Genomic DNA, 21,122 nt, shown 5'->3' on the forward strand with positions numbered 1-21,122 from the left:
GGTTTCTTTTGCCCAGTCCTCTAATTTCTCTAGGTCCCTCTGTATCCTATCCAACTCCCCCAGGTTTAGTGTCATCTGCAAACTTGCTGAGAGTGCAGTCCACGCCATCCTCCAGATCATTAATGAAGATATTGAACAAAATCGGCCCCGGGACCGACTTTTGGGGCACTCAGCTTAAAACCGGTTGCCAACTAGACATGGAGCCATTGATCACTACCCGTTGAGCCCAATGATCTAGCCAGCTTTTTATCCACCTTATAGTCCATTCATCTAGCCCATACTTCTTTAACTTGCTGGCAAGAATTTTGGGTTAAGCACCCAATGCCTGATGGGGCAAAAACATTGTCGCAGGTGGTTTTGGGTACATGTCATCAGGCCCCCCTCCCTCCCTCCGTGCACGCAATGGCAGACAATCGTTTTGCGCCTTTTCTTCTGGGTTACCATACCATGCCATACCATGGCAAGCATGGAGCCCGCTCAGCTCACTATCACCTTATGTCTCCGGTGTGCTGCTGGCAGACGCAGTACTGCATTGCTAAACAGCAGCAGATACTTGCCTTTGTGGCAGATGCTGCAGTAGGACTGACAGCCATTGTACATCTCCTGGGTGCTCCTGGCAGACCTCGGAGAGGTTGATCAGGAGTGCCTGGACAGACTTGGATATCCTCCTCTTAGAGCATCGAATGAAAGCCAGATACTCCAGGTCATTCTCTTCATTAAGTTTTGTCTCATGGAGATTCAGTCCTGCCTGGAATATCATGCGAGCTAGAAGCTTCTGCCTCAGGTTGCTCTCCCAGCCGGCAGTACCATTGGGTTGCACATACCTCAGCCTACCCCTTGCTCCCATGGCTCATGAAGCCTGGAGCAGTTCAACTATAGGCTGAGCAAGTGCAGAATGGTGGCAGAATGTGCATTTAGACATTTAAAAGCTCGCTGGTGCTGTTTGCTGACTAGGTTAGACCTCAGCGCAACCAACATTCCCATTGTTATTGCTTCTTGCTGTGTGCTCCATAATATCTGTGAGAGTAAGGGGGAGACGTTTATGGCAGGGTGGGAGGTTGAGGCAAATTGCCTGGCATCTGATTTTGAGCAGCCAGACACCAGGGCGATTAGAAGAGCACAGCAAGGCATGCTGCGCATCAGAGAAGCTTTGAAAACCAGTTTCATGACTGGCCAGGCTTCAGTGTGACAGTTGTGTGTGTTTCTCCTTGATGCCAGGGCCGGCTCCAGGCACCAGCCGAGCAAGCTCATGCTTGGAGCGGCAGATTCTACAGGGCGTCATTCCACCCAATCACAGGGCAGCACAGCAGATTTGGGGTTTTTTGGTTCTCCAATCCGGCCGCCCTGTAAGGCACGGAGGAGGGGAGCGCCCTGTAGCAAACTCATCAGGGCAGCCCGCGTCCTTCCCTCCCAGCTGATCAGAGCGGCGCAAAGCCCTCCCGGCAGGTGGCGCAGCGGTTGTGGCCGTGGGGCAAGCGCCCTGCTGAAGCCCTGTCCGCCCTCCTTCTCTCTCTCTCCCCCCTCCCTTCCCCTCCCCCCATTAGACCGGGCATGCACTCTGCAGCACAGGGAGTCCCCCTGCGCCCTGGCTCCGGCCACCCTGTAGGATTTTTTTATTTTGTTTTTTTCCCCTGCTTCGCCGGCCGTGCTGTTTTTTTGTTTTGTTTTGTTTTGTTTCCCCTGCTTTGCCACTCTGGCCGCGCTGCAGGGGTTTTTTGTATTTTTTTTCCTTGCTTTGCTGCTCCAGCCGTACCCCCACCATTTTTTTTGCTTGGGGCGGCAAAAAAGCCAGAGCCAGCCCTGCTTGATGCAAAACCTGCCCACTTTGTTGATTTTAATTCCCTGTAAGCCAACCACCCTCCCCCCTTCAAAATAAAATAATTATCATTTTGAAACCATGCATTCTTTCTTTATTAATTAAAAAAAAGGAGATAATGGACAAGGTAGTCGGGGTGGGGTGGGGGAGGAGGAAAAGACAAGGCCACATTGCTTATTGTAGCAACACTAAAAATCAAACTGTTTGAATGAGAGCCTTCTGTTGCTTGGGCCATCCTCTGGAGTGGAGTGGCTGGGTGCTCGGAGCCTGCCCACTGTGTTGTGGGGACTCTGTGTGTTTGTGTGTGTGTGAGAGTGAGAGAGTGAGAGAGAAACCAACTAACAAAGCTGGCCAACACACCAGTCATGTGCTGCCCCCACTAAGAGGGAACCAACCCATTATCTCATCCGTCACATTTCCAATAGGAACTAACGGCTTGAATTACATTTTTGCATGAAACTGGGGTGAAATTAAAATTAGGATCAGGACCAGCCATGCCCCCAAAAGACCAGGCCAACACTCCAAACTGGACCTGACCCACATCCCTCCCCAGACCAAACTGAACCTGACCCACAACTGTCCGCAGACTAAACTGGATCTGATCCTTCCTAAAACAGGGGTGCTGGTCGGGGGAAAGGGCTGGGTGAACTAGGGGAGATCCAGTCTCCCCCATTGGTGATAGTGGGGGGACAATGGGGCAGTGGGTGGTGCTGGGGGGGTGGGTGGTGCTAGGGGGATGGCTCAGGGGGAAATGGGTCTCCCCCAGGGGTGCTGGTGGTGGTGATGGTTCAGGGGGAACTGGAGGATGGTGCAGGGGGAACTGGGTCTCCCCCGGGGGTACTGGTGGGAGTGATTCTTGCCAGCAAGTTAAAGAAGTATGGGCTAAATGAATGGACTATAAGGTGGATAGAAAGCTGGCTAGATCATCGGGCTCAACGGGTAGTCATCAATGGCTCCATGTCTAGTGGGCAGCCAATATCAAGCGCAGTGCCCCAAGGGTCAGTCCTGGGGCCGATTTTGTTCAATATCTTCATTAATGATCTGGAAGATGGCGTGGACTGCACTCTCAGCAAGTTTGCAGAGGACACTAAACTGGGAGGAGTGGTAGATACGCTGGAGGGTAGGGATAGGATACAGAGGGACCTAGACAAATTAGAGGATTGGGCCAAAATAAATCTGATGAGGTTCAACAAGGACAAGTGCAGAGTCCTGCACTTAGGATGGAAGAATCCTATGCACTGCTACAGACTAGGGACAAAATGGCTAGGAAGCAGTTTTGCAGAAAAGGACCTAGGGGTTACAGTGGATGAAAAGCTGGATATGAGTCAACAATGTGACCTTGTTGCCAAGAAGGCTCACGACATTTTGGGTTGTATAAGTAGGGGCATTGCCAGCAGATCGAGGGACACTATCATTCCCCTCAATTCAACATTGGTGAGGATGTGGAAAAATTGGAAAGAGTCCAGCGGAGGGCAACAAAAATGATTAGGGGACTGGAGCACATGGCTTATGAGGAGAGGCTGAGGGAACTGGGATTGTTTAGTCTGCAGAGGAGAAGAATGAGGGGGGATTTGATAGCTGCTTTCAACTACCTGAAAGGGGGGTTCCAAAGAGGATGGATCTAGACTGTTCTCATTGGTACTGATGACAGAACAAGGAGTAATGGTCTCAAGTTGCAGTGGGGGAGATTTAGGTTGGATATTAGTGTAACCCCTCTGCCAGGCTGAAACGATAGCAGCAAGGGCCAGGTTCAATACCTAGGGGTCCCTTCCCCACAACGTAATGCAAACCAGCTCGAGCCCCCACCCAGTGACCTGGGAAAATCTTACACACACCCCTGGGCGCCTCAAGGAGGCAATACTTCCCCTCTCGCAAGCACAGACTCTTGGTGTAGCAGAAAAGGTTTAATTACATAAGATAAACAACAACAAGCATTAAATCTGGAAAATACCTTAACTAGAGATCATGGGTCAAACCGTGAGCAAAGACCCACCCCAGCAAATTGGGCCGTGTCCTTCTTTCTGGGCCCTTGAGTCCAGCAACCCCCCAAATCACCCACAGTCCCCAAAGTCCCACAATCCAAAAGTCTCTGTCCCGGGTCAGTGCAGCCCCAGAGTTCAAGAGTCTCTTTGCAGAGGTCCCCCTCCCCAGCCTGGGTAGAAAGGGGCACCTTACGTGGTTCGGGGCCAACTGCCCTGCCTCTTCGTGGGGTTCTGCTTCCACCAGCCATCCCCGCAACCGCTCAGCTCCGCTGGCTCTGTGGGCTGCTCTGCTCTGCCAGCTGCTCACCAGCTGTCCTGTGATCTGCTCCGGCCGTCCTCGCGAGCTGTTTGGCTCCACTCACCCAGGGCTGCACAAACTGCTCCACTCCACGGTATTGCTTCAGGCTCCCCCACTCATAAGCACAGTACTCAGTGCTCTCAGCTCAGCAAGTCCAGCTCTTTAGTGATTTCAGCTCTTAGAGATTCCAGCTCATAGTAGGGGAGCCCCAGTGAGTTCAGCTCAGTAACCTGTATCTAGATTCTTAAGGGAATCAAACATTAACTCTGACATTCTACAGTGGAGAGAGGCACAGGTAGAACTAGTACATCTGGCTCACACAAGAAGCCTGCACCACCCAGTACAGATCTCTGTCCCCAGCCTCTCTCTTTTCAATGGGTTTTGGAACCCATGTGCCCCATCTAGCAAGCGCTATCAAGCTGACAATGAAACCCCCCATCACAAGACAATTTTGTAGTTCCCCATTTACCCAATCAGGGTGACAACATTTCATTCCTCCTGCCCCAATAACAATGAAATTGGGGCTCCCACAGCTGTGAAAATAACCATCCCATGCTGCTTTGCGGTATGCTAAGTGGGGTGGGAGTGCCCATGCAAATAACCAAAATACCAATGCAACACTTTCCGCACTCCCCATAATTTACCACCAGATGTCAGGGTGGGGCTCATCCTGACTCTGCTTACATTAGGAAAAACTTTTTCACTCAGAGAGTGGTGAAGCACTGGAATGGGTTACCTAGGGAGGTGGTGGAATCTCCTTCCTTAGAGGTTTATAAGTTCAGGCTTGACAAAGCCCTGGGTGGGATGATTTAGTTGGGGTTGATCCTGCTTTGAGCAGGGGATTGGACTAGATGACCTCCTGAGATCCCTTCCAACCCTGATATTCTATGATTCTATGATTCTTTGATAATTCCAATTGGCAGCGAAGACTGCAGAAACTGTGGGATAGCTACCCACAGTGCACCGCTCTGTAATTCAGTGCTAGCCATGGTAGTGAGGATGCACTTAATGGCTTAGTGTGGACATATGCAATCGACTGTATAAAATCAGTTTCTAAAAATCAACTTCTATAAAATCGACCTAATTTCGTAGTGTAGACAATGGGATAGCTCCCGGAGACCAATACCGTCGATTTGCGTCCACACTACCCCAAATTCGACCCAGCAAGGTCAATTTTAGTGCTACTCCCCTCGTCAGGGAGGAATACAGAAGTCAATTTTAAGAGCCCTTTAGGTCAATGGAAGGGGGTTGGTTGTGTGGACGCAGTTCATGCTGCTCTAACAGGGAATGAACATTCAAAAGTTCCCCAGGACTTTTCCTGATCGCCTGGCTGAAGAGCATTGGAGTTCAAAGTGCTCTGGGTCATCACCTGGAGGCCAGTAATTCCGAATTACAATACACATTGTTTACACTCCCCTTAATTAGAGGCATGTATATTGCCTCTGGCTTTACTCCACTCATTCAGATGGAGTACAGGAGTCCATTTTAAAATCCTTTAGGTCAACGGGAGGGACTCGTCAGTGTAAACACACTCATTATAAATTTCACCTAATGCTGAATACTTCGACCTAAGCTTGTAGTGTAGACCAGCCCTAAGAGGCTTTTTCCTTTTAAAAACTCTCTCCAGCTAAAGAGAACGGAAACCAGGGATGTTGTTAAATGAAAGTCTAATTTAATATTTTATATTTCAAATGCTTTAACTGTTTTTCCTTCTTTTTCGATATCTTTAATAAAAGATTGAAAACATTTGTTATGGTGCATTTGCCATGGTGCTAAACAGGCTGAGGTCTCTGTGTACCAAATCCAAGCCCATTTTAACTGTTTAATGTTGAACAGTGACTGAGTCATGTTAACACCTTTCGCTCTTTGGGCCCCTATGGGTATGTCCACACAGCAATAAAAGACTCGCATCAGTAAGTCTGAGTCTGGATCAACTGAAAGTGTAGACACACCCTATTTTACAGCTACATTTATACAACGCTCTTATTCCAGAAGACAAATGCATTGTTCCTGTTTACCCAATGCACTGCAGAAGTGGGCGAACACACAAACAAGGCATTCTTGCTCCGAAATTAATGTCCACATATGGATTTATTCTGGAATAATCATGAATCTTAGCACAGGTGCAGCTCCAGGGAGCAAGTGCTAGTGCAGACAGGCTGCCAGCTACTGCTGGCATTTTAACCTCAGTGATGTTTGACCCTGCTTAGAGCTAGTGCAACTAGAGCTACGGGGAGAATCCCTTCCCAACTCCAGGCATTGCACACCAGGCTCAGCTAACCCTGCCAGTCACTGCACGTCTGATTTTGTTTCTTTCTTCTGATCCCAGACCCAGTTATGATGATGGGAAAGGTTCCCTCGTTCTCCCCTGGCTCCACAGTGAGCTCCACTCTGCCCGGCTACATCACTCTCTGCCTCACTCTACAGGTTCACAGGCTGGTGTCAGGTAGGAGCTCCGGCCTCCTCGCTGGGTTTGCTGCCTGTTCTCACAGAGCTCTGCTGCCCTGCAGCTCCTCACACATACAGAGAGAAGTGACCATGTCAACCCTTCCAGGGTCACCCCCACTGGACACCCCCACAGCTCAGGGCACACCCAGAATATCCCTCCTCCTAATGCTGTCTGGTGGACTCCTGCCATCCAAACCCCTGGGTGAAAACTCCCATTGACTTCAGTGGGGCCTGGATTTCTCCCCTGGATTTGGAGTCTCCACTTCCCTTATGGTCCTTGCTTTAATCTATCACCAGCCTCCTCTCTGCCCCTTCCTGCTAGTGTGAGAGTGTTCCCCCCCGCCAGGCCTCCCCTCCCCCGGTCTCCTCCTGCCACCTGGCACATTCACTGACAAAAACCTTCATTGATGCAGAGTGAGGGTGAAGAGGCTGTTAAAGAGGATGAAGGGCTTGTAAAATGTGACAAGTGTGGGTCTGTTTCTGGGCAGTAGTTCACTGTAGAACAGGGTCAGTAGCTCCTGTTCAGAGCAACACCCCTAAAAACAAGTTTCCCCTTAGCAAGGAGAAGGCGTTTGACTCTGTGCTACAGTTGTCATGTGCCCTGATCCCTGAGTAATGTGCTTTATCTGCGCAGGCAGAGTGTGGGTCTGTGTGAGGTGTGTGTATTGGATCATCTCTCAGAGAGGGCAGAGTTAAGGTAGCTTTGGCCTGTACCTTAACTTTGCATTTGCTGGTGCTCAGAGCCTTGAGTTTTGCTGAGCTGTTTTCTGGAAGGACCTGAGATACCTCTGGGAACCTTAACTCTGCATAGGCAAAGATTTTTGTCAGTGTCTTTCCAAGTTTCTTGAACAGAAAGAGGACTCCTTGTAGTAGACATTAATGGTCATTTAGGCAGTTGTAGTCCTCACTTAGATTTGCAGTTGATACATGACTATGGCTAGATAATAACACAAACCCCTACCTTTATATAGTAGTTTTCACCAGTAGAGCTCAAGGAACTTTATTCATTATACCCATTTTACAGAGGCACAGAGCAGTGACGAGACTTGCCCAAGATCACCGAGCAGGCCAGTGGCAGAGCCAGCAATAGTTCCAGTCCAGTGGTCTCTCCACTAGGCCACACAGTTGCTGTGTCATTCCTCAGCACTCCTCACCCTGCCTGTACATTTTGTTACAGTGCAATGGGGATAATGGGGTTGTGCTTTGAAGGGTTTACAGTGTGTAGTTGCTAACCGAGAAATTTGAGACACAGCCCATGTCCCAGCATCTCGACAGTTCCCTGGTGCTTACAGTCACTGTAAGTGTGAGAGAAAACTGCTGAGTCTGACTCCTTCTACATCCTCTGCCCCACCATCCCTCACAACGTGTAGCCCCCAATTCCTCCTCCAACATCCCAGCTCTCCCTTCCCTTCCCTCACCATGAAGCCATTACTTAGCACTGTGGAACCCTTTAATATGTAAGATGTTGTTCATTGCTGTTTCCAGATGGGGTGGACGTACCTGTGTTAGCTCTGATCAGGCTGTCGTGCTATAAATGGCAGAGTAACCACAGTGGCACGAGCAGCCTCCCTGAATATGTACCTAGGGTCCTGGGCAAGATCAGTGGTGAGTTGGAGCCGGTTCCCACGGGTTCCCAAGAACCGGTTGCTAAAATTAGACCTCCGTGGAGAATCGGTTGTTAAAGGGCCAGGGGGTGGGCAAAGAACTCTGGTCTGTGGTCCGGACCATCCTGTTGCTCCCAGGAGTCCCAGCTAGGGAGGCTGAGGGTCCCCCGGCCCTTCCCCCGCTTCCCCCCATCTGCAGCGTGGCCAGCCACTGGCACCAGGTGGGCAGCTCAGCTGAGCTCCGGAGTCGTCCTGGTGCCGCTTTTTGAGCAGCCCGGCAAGGTGTGTGGGGGGGTCCTGCTGCAAGCTCCAGGGCTGGCCAGAGGGGAGAGGAGGGGGCAAGTGGGGCAATTGGCCCAGGCCCTGCAGAGGCCCCTGGATCCATGAGGATGTCTCCCCTGGGCCCTCCCCCGCTTCCCCCACCCCAAAGAGTTGCAGCATGGCCAGCAGCTGGGCAGCTCAGCTGAGCTCTGGGCTGCTGGCAAGGTAAAGGGGCTGCAAGCTCCAGGGCCGTGGGTGGGGGGAGGGGGCCTGGAGCTTGCCCCATGAGGATGTCTCCCCCCAGCCCTCCCCTCCGCAGAGCTGCAGCATGGCCAGCAGCTGGGCAGCTCAGCTGAGCTCCTGAGTTGTCCTGCTGCTTTGAGCTGCTGGCTAGGTAAGGGGGGAGGGGGTTGCAAGCTCTAGGGTTGCCTGTGGGGGAGGCAAGTGGGGCAATTTGCCCCAGGCCATGCAGGGGCCCCTGGCCCCACAGGTATGTCTCCCCCTGTCCCAGCTCTCCCCTGTTCCCCCTGCTTAAATCAGAACTTTTTATAAGGAACCAGTTGTTAAGATTTTGGCAGCTCATCACTGGGCTGCAGGATCATACCTGGGGAGCTAGCCCATCCCCCCTCTCACACCACCATGGCTACGCTTTCTCATGCTAGCTCAATCAAAGCTAGTGGGTGCATGTCTCCGCAAACTGGAAATTACACCTCCAGCTCAAAATGTAGATGTCCCCTCAGTGTTACCAGCTTGCAGAACTTTATCACAAGTCTCATGCTATTTGATGGGTTTCTTAAAAATCACATCTCCTGGAGGCCTGTGATTAGCTGAGAATCTCAGCTTTCATTTTGTTTTAAAGTATATTTCTGTCCATCTTGGTGCAGATAAATACTTGGAGATGTGACCCAAGTCATCTTTAAAGGTTCAGAAATCAGAAGGCAGAGACCAATTTTATGATTTTTAAAAAAATCTCTTTATTTTTAAGCCAATCTCATAATTTGGGCACGGGGGACTTTCTCCTGATTTTTGAACAGTTCAAAGTTGGCAATACGCCTCCTGCTGCACTTACATTCCTGTCTGTCTTGGTTCCTCTCCAATTTAATTTTAGTTTTCCCCTGACTCATTTCACAGCACAGTTCACAGTGACTGGACCTGACCGTCCAGTCACCGCGTCCCTAGGTGGGGAGGCCATCCTGTCCTGCCACCTCTCCCCCAGGATGAGCGCTGAAAACATGGAGGTTGGATGGTTACGATCCCAGGACTCTGCAGTGGTGCACGTGTACCGTGATGGGAAGGATCAGTACGGAGAGCAGATGCCAGAATATCAAGGCAGAACTGAGCTCTTGAAAGATGACATCATTGATGGGAAAGTTTCCCTGAAAATACGCAATGTCCAACCCTCTGATGATGAGCAGTACACGTGTTTTTTTCAGTCCAGTGTCTCTTATGAAGAAGCTTTATTGGAACTGCAAGTGGCAGGTCAGTGACTTGTAGTACTTTCATGTCTTCAACAGGGTAATAAGTGGAGTCAAAGGGGTCATTGTGAAATGCCACCTGATGTGTCTCATTATAGTGGGCCAGTAGCTTTACTCTGGTTCTAGCTTACTGTTTAACAGCTGTTTTTTCTAAAGGCTCTAAAATCCAGAAACATACTCAGATTGTCTTGAAATTTGCTGTGACACAGTGGAGTCTGGGACAGGGTTAGTGGGCTAAGACTGAGTTCATTTGAGCAAGGAATTAATGACATACACAAACACCCCTAAAAAGGCAGGAAATATTAGCATGTTGTGGTTATTACAACTTTTTTGTGCACACCTGGGACCAGAGAATAGCTGATCCTCCCCATGCTGATGTCACCAGCTGGGATTGATCTCGGCTTGTGTCTGGTGCCCACAGGGTAACAGTGGTTGATACACAGAGTCCTGTAGCCCAGTGCCTGGTATAAGAATGGGAGAATTGAGGAATTCTCCGCACTCCCCAGGACAGGTAAAGTCAGGAGGCCTGACCCCTAAAGATGCCAGAGACACCAGCAAGGGCACATGTGTAGCTAGTTCTGTAACCAGGACATGAGGTTTAGGTCAGGTGCAGCGAACACCAGACTGCTGACAATCCCCATGGCTTGGCAAGAAGACACCTCTGTGCACTTCTACTGATACAGCCTACAGACCTCAGCACTGAAATGAGGCACATACGTGATCCCTCAAGGTACATGCACCTCTCCTCATATTGCAGTGACAGCTTTGCTAGCCTGCTCAAATTAATCCTTCCCTCAGTCACTACAGCGGCTCTAAACACAGTCTCCGTCATGCCTATGTGTTGTGGAACCACCCTCACTGAACCGTTCCCAGAGCTTATTGCCAGCCAAGGAGGCAGAGTCCAGGTGGCAGGGCTGGGGCGCTGTGTGCCGTTACTTTTATCTCTTGGGTTTCAGGAATTTAAGTTTAGCCGCTCTCTGCATTTTGGAAAGTCACCAGGCTCTGCTCACCAGGCCCAGTTTGTCCTTCTCAGGGGAGTCCTACCTGGCACAGTGCTCCTCCTGGCTCCCATCCTGTGACATCCCCAGTCTGCTGCTCTGTCCTTCCTGGGCTTTTGGCAAGTGTTCGGCTACTGTCATTGTGGGGGGGCTTCTCGCTGTAGCCCTTTTGTCCAGATCTACAGACACACTCACCCTGTCCCTCCCTCTCTCCACTCTCCTCCCCTGGAACACCCAGCCCTTCGTTTGCCCCAGCACAGGTTTGAAGGGGTCGTGCTCTCTAAATCCCAAGGGGGTCACATTTATGTTTCTAATTAGTTTTGTAAGTGAAAGTAGTGGAAGAGTTTGGCTTCCCTGCCCATCAGTTAAGCAGTGCACAGCTCCTTCAAACGGCTCTTCTGATTCAACCCTTTGTCCCTGCTGCACAGTGTGCGGTGAGAGGTTTTGTCTGTGTTCATAAAAGGGAGAACCAGTCCCTTGTTCCTGCTCAGGAAACTGCAGGATTATGTAGCGGCGCCCCATGGTTGGTAGAGAATATGAAGAACATGCACACATGCTAGAACAGTAATAAATGAGAGGCAGGGTTGCCTGGTGAATAGTGCAGTGGACTGAGTGTCAAGGGACAGGGGTTCTAGTCCTACCTTTGCTACTGAGCTGTGCGTGAGACTTCGGCAAGTCTCTGTGTCTCTGTTTCCTCTCTCACCCTTTGTCTGTGTTACCTGTTTAGACTGTAAACTCTGCAGGGCACAGACTGTCTCCTACCATGTGTGTACAGCCATGGGCAGCGGGTATAAGAGACATGGGGCCTGCTCTTATAGTGCAGGGGGCTTGGCTGCCATGGGGTTTCCAGTGGAAGGGGCAGGGTTAACCCACTGCCCATGTGTACAGCGCCCAACACACCTGGGCCCCAGTCTCAGCTGGGCCCCTAAATCACTACTGTAAGACAAACAATCATAGCCAGTAACTCTGATCAACTTTTACTTAAAACCCTTCCAGCCACAGCACAATAACTGTTAAAAGTGGGTAACCTGAGCTACCAAACTGGGTATTACACAGAGTTCATTTTATAACCACAACAAGGTCATTCCAGGGGTGAGCTGGAGCCGGCGAACCGGTAATTCCTCCTCCCGGCTGCCGGGGGGCGCTGCGCTGAGGGAGCCATGTGAGCTGCCTCCCCGTTGCTGCTGCTGCTGCTCCTCGGACCTCTGGCCCTGGGGCTCCTGCCTGGTGAGTCCCTGGCTGCTCTGCTGCTCCTAGCTGCTCCCCCCATGTGAGTGTCTGCGCCACCCCCGCCTTCCCTGCCCACAGCCTGCAGCCACCCCCTGCCACACCCCCTGCCTGCAGCCATCCACAGCCACCCGCAGCCGCCCCCTGCCCACAGCAGCCAGCCCCTGCCACACCCCCTGCCTGCAGCCCCCCGCAGCCAGCCTCTGCCCACAGCCACCCCCTGCCCGCAGCCCCTGCCTGCAGCCACCCCCCTGCCTTCCCTGCCCGCAGCCACCCACAGCCATCCGCAGCCGCCCCCTGCCCATAGCAGCCAGCCCCTGCCTGCAGCCACCCACAGCCAGCCTCTGCCCGCAGCCAGCCCCTGTTGCAGCCAGCCCGTGTCACACTCCCTGCCTCCAGCTAGCCCTGCCCCACACCCCTGTCTGCAGTCAGCCCCATGTCCACTGGTGCCCTGCAGTTCTCAGGGCACTAACCCTGCACACCTGCTTCAATGGGGGGGGGGGGCAGGGAGCAGCTGGGACCCACACATGTGCACACTAGGGTGACCAGACAGCAAGTGTGAAAAATCAGGACAGAGGGTGAGGGGTAATAGGAGCCTATATAAGAAAAAGACCCCAAAATTGAGACTGTCCCTATAAAATTGGGACATCTGGTCACCCTAGCACACCCCAAGGGAGTGGCAGGGACCCACACATGTGAAAAGGAGCTCATTTCTAGTTCAGGCCCATCTTTAGGTAGGGTTAACATACATCTGTATTTTCCTGGACATGTCAGGCTTTTCAGTTCTTAAAAATTCCTCCCAGGAAAATACGGACGTATGGTAACCCTACTGATACAAAAAATACATGCTGTGGCACATCCCTTAAATCAGAACTTTTTATAGGGAACCGGTTATTAAGATTTTAGCAGCTCATCACTGGGTCATTCCCTTGTGTAATGTACACGTAATCCACCAAACTTTGGTTACACAAGCACCCGCTATAATGCCATGTTACTGCAGGGAGAATGAGAGGGTTCAGTCTGGTCTGACAGCAGAACTCCCACCTGTGGATAACAACACATGAGATTAATATGCACATTTTGACAGTAATGGATGCTCCTACCCTGAGTTGACCCAGTTTGGAATAGACACCACAATGGAGTAAAGCTGCCCCACATTGAAACAATCGTTAGGTTGATAAGGGGACAATCTGAGGGTTAACTGGGACTCCTCACAAATCTAGACACAATCTTATCATTACATCCATACAGCAAATACTTTACAAACAGAACCAACAAAATTAGCATAAACATACAGATTTCTTCAGTATCAAATGGTTCATAGGCCACAAATCCTGCATTTAAAACTTAAACTGCTGATTTGGCATTAATGTCGCCACACTGCCATGAGCTGAACCAGCAGCAAGCGCCCAGTTCTTTGAATAGGCTGGTATCTGTCTCTTTGTGGTTATCTTCTCACTGCAATCAGTAAAAGCAGGCCTGTGAGTATCAGCACTCAGGGCAGAAATCTTCACTTCCCCTCTGGTGTGGCTGTCGCTCTCTGGGTCCGGCTGAACTAACTGAAGACTTTGGTACCTTTTTTCTTTATATTGGGAGTGGAATTGGCCCCCCACCCTTGGAGATGCCCAACTGAACATACAGCAAGGGTTCATAAACTTTTTCCTCTGTTCACCCGTGTTACCTGCACACTCTAGGACACCCCACCCTTACCCAGTTCCTAGGGCTCAGGGCGTACTCTTCTGTGGGTTTGTGGGGGCTTTTAGCAGTGAAAGAGCCTTACACAGTAATATCCTCACCCTCTATTTATTAACAATTACGGAGCAGAATACACATGCTAAGCATACAATACTATGCTCACCAATCCTGATTAGGCAGGTGGACTTTCCCTGTTGGCCAGGCAAGGTCAGTCTTGTCTGGAATCTGGTTGCTGCCCATCACAGTCATGCAGAGAATTTGTAGCAGCTCTGTTCTTGGGGTGTGTCTTACAGGCAAGTTCTTTCTTCTTCTTCCAGGTCTTTTCTTATTCTTATTCTTCTGTTCCTTCTGCTGTTCCTTCTTGGACCCCAGGTTACACAGTGAAACTTGAGTCCTGCTTAGCTGTACCTTAACCAATCATTTTACTAAAATATTACAAACTAATTCTTTGACCAGTCTTAACATACTGTGAAACAATTCTTTAACCAATCATACCCCAGCACCTTGGTTGATTTAAATCTTGCAAAATTAGTTATGCAACAGACAGAAACAATCAAAGAACTAGACAGAAACCAGACAGATAAACAATAGAGCAGTGGGGGCAATAAAGGCAAAACAATAACGAAGTAGAGGTTTCACACCCACAACTATTGATAAGTGATTCCTTGCCGGACAGGAGGCCATCAGGCAAAGTTTTCTTTAAACATCTTAAGAGATTCCTTGCTTATCTGGTGATGGTGGGCACTATTAGGACAGGATCGCCTCCTTAACAGCTTGATATTACATTGTTTTGATGTAATTTAGATGGAATGTGAGGATGGGACTTTCTGCTTCTTGGCTCATGGCTGCTGCTCTCCTAATGTGGCTGCAGGAAAAGTCCCCAGACCTTACACTTGCTAATCCCTGACTAGCTGGAAGCAGTGAACTGTTTAAAAGGAACAGCCACAGAAGCACGGGGGATGGGATGGGGGGTTACATATAATGTCCACCATAGGCCCTTTAACCTCAGTTCTTGTCTGTGGCTCTTGGGCCTTTCCCATGAGTCTGTTGGACCAAAGCCTTGTGAGTCACACTCCTGCTGGGAGAAGACACAGTAGCCTGTGCTCTTCTGGGCAAGAATCCCCTGGGGAAGGCTCCAGACATCCGTCCCTTCTCTGTTTCCCCTGGGAGGTTGTTTTTCTCTCTAGGCTGGTCTGTGTGAAATTTCCCAACTCCCTGAGGGCCTCTCTGCACACACACTGACACTGCTATAGTGAAATCAATTTGAATTCGCACCTGGTTAAGGTACACAACTCTTGTTTCAGATTAAGATAATTTTATTTCAGTTTATCTTGTCAATACTAAAAAAGTCCAAGTGTGATCTGGTGTGGGAGGCATGACTTTAACCCAGCATTTCCTTCAGACTGCTGTCCTGGGCAACACAGTATGGGGAGGGGTGAGCAGCCCTCAGTGATGAAAAAAAACAGGTTAAGGGCTATTGACAAAAGCTGGACATGCACAAGTCCATGGGTCCAGATTTAATGCATCCAAGGGTGCTGAGGGAGTTGGCTGATGTGATTGCAGAGCCATTGGCCATTATATTTGAAAACTCATGGTGATTGGGGAAGGTACCGGACAATTGGAAATAGGCAAATATAGTGCCCATCTTTAAAAAAAGAAAAGAAAGAGAACCCAGGGAACCACAGACTAGTCAAACTCACTTCAGTCCCTGGCAAAATCATGGAGCAGGTCCTCAAGGAATCCATTTTGAAGCACTTGGAAGGGAGGAAGGTGATCAGGAACAGTCAACATGGATTCACCAAGGACATATCATAGAATCATAGAATTATAGAATATCAGGGTTGGAAGGGACCTCAGGAGGTCATCTAGTCCAACCCCCTCCTCAAAGCAGGACCAATCCCCAACTAAATCACCCCAGCCAGGGCTTTGTCAAGCCTGACCTTAAAAACCTCTAAGGAAGGAGATTCCACCACCTCCCTAGGTAACCCATTCCAGTGCTTCATCACGCTCCTAGTGAAAACATTTTTCCTAATATCCAATCTAAACCTACCCCACTGCAACTTGAGACCATTACCATTATCATCTAGTACCACTAAGAACAGCCTAGCTCTATCCTCTTTGGAAACAAGAATGCTGGAACCTCACTACTAGTGCATATGGGATAGCCTTCTTGCATCAGAGCCCCTAGCCCAAAGTAGATCTAATGCTTAGACCTAGGTATCAGTGATTTCAGATCTATAGCATATAACTAAACTCTTAATTAAGTCTAAATTAGCTCTGTTAAACAGTAGAAAGAGAACAGATGAAAATCATGTTTTGGGTCAAGCCCCAAGGTATAACTACCCCCCACCCTTTCTCAATTCATCAGGCTTTGGAATCTATGTCCCTTGTCTAGGAAATGCTGTTTAGTTGAGGGTGAGTCGCTCGGTCAGAAAATGCCAAGTACAGTTCTGCTATCTTTGATTCACTCAACCAGGATAGCAACCCTTTATTACTCCTGCCCCAATAACAAAGAGACTGGGGATCCCACAGCAGCCAAAGTGACCATTTGGGCAAGCATCATGTTAGGCAGGCTGGGTGTGCCCATGCAAATGAGATCAGTCGCTGAAGTCCTTTTCCACAGCTCACCACCAGATGTTAGGGGAGAGCTCATTCTGACTCTGCTTACACATACGTATGAACTAATGAAAACCTCTCTATGGAAACTTAAATGGGTTTGGAAATGGGTTATATTGATTTAGCGTGAGTTAATTCCTTCTTGATTTAAGAGTATCCACATTGGAATTTGCACTTGATTAATTAAACCAGTTTAACTAAACTGAAGCAAATTTGTGCAAAGAAAAGCACTGATATTAATATTAATTTTAGGGTGTATCAAATATGAATCTGGCCAGATTAACTGACCAACTACACTCGTGGACTCACACTCGATTATTAGTTTAACAGGAAATGGCTTTTGATAACAGTGTAATAAAGCTTTTGGCTCATTACTGGGCACTGTCAGATTATCACAAGTTCATTTATTTCTTCTGTAGATTTGGGCTCTGCTCCTGTCATCTCTGTGGTGGGACATCAGGATGGAGGGATCCGGGTGGTGTGTCGATCAGCCGGATGGTACCCACAGCCCAAGGCTCATTGGAGAGATCACCAGGGGCAGCGCTTACCATCAGCCTCTGAAGAAATATCCCCAGAGGCCAATGGCCTGTTTCAAACAGAGATTGTCATTGTTCTAACAGAAGAGTCCAGCCAGAAAGTGTCCTGCTTTGTCAGGAACCCCCGACTCAACCAGGAGAGAGAGTCAGTGATTTCCATAGCAGGTCAGTGCCCGTCCGTGCCACACATGGATAGACCGAGATGCTGCAGACATGAGTGGAGATTATTTATCATTGTGTCTCCTATTTATTGGCCTGAACCTTCAAGGTGCTGAGCACATCTTGGAAAGTCCTGAACAACCTCAGTTCTCTTTGGCTATGTCTACATTGAAATTAGACACCTGCTGGTGCCCTGTGCCAGCTGACTCAGGCTAAGGGGCTGTTAAATGACAGTGTAGACATTCAGGCTTGGGCTAGAGACCGGGTTCTAGGACCCTGTGAGGTGGGAGGTTCCCTGAGCTCAGGCTTCAGTATGAGCCTGAAGGTCTACACTGCAATTAAGCAGCCCCTTTGCCCAAGCCTCCTGAGCCAGAGTCAATTGGCACAGGCCAGCTGCGGGTGTCTAATTGCAATATAAATATACCCATTGACTCCAGTAGGAGCTGAGGGTGTTTAGCACCTTGAAGGCTGGGCCACCATTGGCCAGATTTTCATAACAGCTCAGTACCCAGCAATCATCCTTCTTCTCAGTGTGGGATGGGGAGAGAATTCTCCTTTGTTTTTGAGCTGAACTGAGAACTGTGGTGGAATTGCAAGCTGCCACTTTAGGAGTTGGGGGTTTCCAGGTCCTGTTAGCAGGCCAGAAGGCTCTGTAGCAAAGCATGGGAGCAGAATCAGGGCTTGTCTACAGGAACAGTTAGTTCCTGTGGCAAGCTGGGGTGTAAATCTGCCTCACTAGCCTGCCACACACTAACTGTCCATGTGGACCCTGCTACATGCACTAACGACTCCATAGTGAGCTTTGATCTGCCCCACTTTGAAAGAAGAGATCAAGGTCCACCAGGGAACTTTTAGTGCAGTGCAGCAGGGTGCACACAGCCAGTTAGGGCACAACAGGCTAGTGCAAGGTGGATTTACACCCCAGTCTGCCGTGCACTATCTGTGCCTATAGACAAGCTGACATAAAGCAAGGGTGGGGTGAGTTGTGCCCACTGCCTTAAGGAGCAGCCCCTGTTGTGTGTTTGGTTGTTGTGGTAATAGAACCTTGTTGTTGCTATGGCAACTGATTTAGATTATTTGGGGATAGCCTAACCAGTTTTGGCTGGTTTTTGGTTAGTTCAGTGTATGGCAATAAATGGCTGCTCCAAGGTTTACAGCTCTCTGTATCTCCAGTGATTTCTTCCTAAAACTGTTGTCCCCAAGGATACAACAACATGGTGACGAGGATGGAATGTCTGTGCTGCCCCAGCAACAGAAGGAAATAGAAGTCAAGGTACAAAAAAAAAAAAAAAAAAAAAACCTTTTTGCTGCTGGAAGGGGGTGAGAACTGGCTTGTTTGCACTGACTGTGCAACCTGAAACTAAAACCATGGCTATACTTACAGGGCCACTGGAACCTTTTGAGGAGACTATAGAGCAATGGCACCTATATACTGAGCGTTTTGAGCTTTTTGTTATTGCAAATCACATTACAGAAGAGAAGAAGGTGCCAATGTTCTTAAGTGTTGTAGGGGCTAAAACCTATTCCCTGCTACACAGCTTACTACACCCTGTTAAGCCAGTGATTAAATCTTACAGTGACTCTGTGGAAATCCTAGGGTCCCATTTTTCTCCAAAACCACTGGTAATTGCTGAAAGATACAGGTTCCACAAAAGAGACCAGAAAGAAGACGAAACAGTTGTACAATTTGTAGCAACTTTGAAAAAGCTAGCAGAACACTGTGAATATAAGGAGATATTAAAAGATGTCCTATGTGACAGGTTAGTGTGTGGCCTGCACAGCGAAGCTATATGGAAGTGCGTATTGACAGCAGCTCAGCTTATCTTACAGAAAGCTGTTGATGTTGTGGTCTCCACGGAACTGGCAACAAAGGAGGTGCAATACATTGGTGCATCCCCTTGGGTGCATAAGATGTCACAAGAACCAACCCACAAAACTGCGGAGTCAGGAATGTTACCACTGTGGTAAGCCAAGTCACCATGAATCAGAATGCTGGTGTAAGGACCTGGTGTGTTGACACTGTGGCAAAAAGGGACACATTCACTGAGTATGCCTGTAAACAAAAGAAAAAAAGAGGCCTGTGATCTGGCTGACCAAAAAGGGAACCCTGCATACCCTAGAGCAGACCCAGGATGACCAAGGAGACACCTCATTACAAGAAGAAGAGCCACTCCATGTTTTGTCTTTGGCAGTGGGTTCATATGAATACTGGGTAACCCCATTGTTGGATGGCAAACCTATACTCATGGAGCTGGACACCGGTGCAGCTGTCTTGCTGGTCTCCGAGACTGTGTATAAAGAAAAGCTACAGCATCTTCCACTTAAGGCAAAAAAAACTGTTCTGAAGACGTCTACGGGAGAAGCTGCGCCCATGTTGGGCACTACTGATGTTAAGGTGGAGCTCAATGGACAGACGGCTAAACTGCCACTTAATGGGTAGGTCTTGGCTTAGGAAGATCCAGCTGAACTGACCAGAAGTGCACTGAATGACTACAGAAGAAACCAGTCTGCCCGCTATACTAAGGAAACATGCTGCTGTTTTTGGAGAGGATCTGGGAAGTATGAAGGGAATCACTGTGACATTGAACATTAAACCTGACAGTCAACTAAAATATCTGAAAGCCAGAACTGTGCCATATGCCATCAGGTCAAAGGTTGAAGTGGACTAGAGCACCTGGTCAAAAATGGAGGTTACCCATAATACCAGTTACCCATAGCCCATGATCAACTCTTATCCTTCCAATAGTGAAGAAGGCTCCCTCTGGATTTGTGGTGATTTTAAAGTCACTGTTAACCTAGTGTTGTGTGTTAAGGGGCTTATCCCTTCTCCCTCTCACTTCCCTGGTCTTTCTCGCATGAACAGAGAGCAACAATACCCGAAGTCCAAAGACACAAACAATTCGATTTTTATTGGGGTGAACATCCAGCAAGCATGATTCCAGTTTCCTTCCTTAATGTCCCCCTTCCCAGCTCTGACACCACAGAGCCTTGCCTGTGTCCCTGTTCCTGTTCCCATCCCGTTCCCATTTTCCCCTTTAGCAAGACATGATTTTAATTCCCCCATCCTCAGTCCCTATTCCCATTCACCCCCACCCCATTCCTGATTGACTGCAGACTATATAGCAAAACCTGAGTTTTACTTAGCTATACCTTAACCAATCATTTTACTGAAATTTAACTAACCAATCCTAACATATTGTAACATGGTCATTTAACCAATTATATCCCACCACCTTCATTGGTTTACACCCAACAAAATTAATTATACAGCAGACAGAAACAATTACAGAACCAGACAGAGACCATGCAAATAAACATACAAAACAATACAGAAGTGAGGATTTTACAACTACATCTATACAGACATAAGGGTTTTCCAGCTGTGTCTATTGATAAGTGAGTTCTTGCCAGACAGGATGCTATCTTCTAGGCTCTTCCGTTTCTCTGGAGATGATTAGGAATACATTCCTGTCTTGATATTCTTAATAGCTCAATAGCACCTTATTTCAATGTGACTAGTTTGGAATGTGAGGATGTGACCGTAGGCAGCCATAAGCTGGGAAGTGTAACTACATCTTAGCTGAAGGCCTAAGCCTGTCACAGTAAGAGAAGGCCATTACACAGACAGTGATCTTGATTCTTTCTTTTATACCTCTATAACTAACTACGTGATAAGAATACACCTAAATTCTTAAAGTATAGGCCTTTGCAGACAGGCCTGAATATCTATCTCCTAACAGTGTGCAGAGCAATACCCGCAACAATGACCTCTTCGCAGGCCTGGCTGGGGGACAAAAGTTTATATGATTGATCTGAGTCAAGCGTATTTACAGATGCACGTCGATGAAAAGTCCCAAGAGCTGTTGACTATTGTGACACATAAGGGGCTTTATCGATACTGTCACCTACCCTTCGGAATAATGTCTGCTCTCTCCCTGTTCCAGAGGGCTATGGTCCAGATCTTGTGTGCCTTGCCAGGACTCCAGTGCTATCTGGACGACATCTTG

The 21,122-nt window shown here is 48.8% G+C and overlaps 1 protein-coding gene across 1 annotated transcript in view; it reads left to right on the forward strand.

The window, feature by feature from the left end:
- The first annotated feature begins 9,583 nt into the window (after positions 1 to 9,583).
- Positions 9,584 to 21,122, forward strand: part of LOC120394625 (butyrophilin subfamily 1 member A1-like) — a 50,567-nt gene continuing 39,028 nt past the window's right edge. Inside the window, exons 1-2 of the mRNA XM_039518862.1 lie at positions 9,584 to 9,888; positions 16,840 to 17,121. Coding sequence (XP_039374796.1) covers positions 9,627 to 9,888; positions 16,840 to 17,121 — 544 coding nt within the window. The 5' untranslated portion in view covers positions 9,584 to 9,626. The remainder of the gene's footprint in view (positions 9,889 to 16,839; positions 17,122 to 21,122) is intronic.

The sequence above is a fragment of the Mauremys reevesii genome, unplaced genomic scaffold (assembly GCF_016161935.1).
Source record: "Mauremys reevesii isolate NIE-2019 unplaced genomic scaffold, ASM1616193v1 Contig7, whole genome shotgun sequence".
NCBI classification, from domain to species: Eukaryota; Metazoa; Chordata; order Testudines; family Geoemydidae; genus Mauremys; species Mauremys reevesii.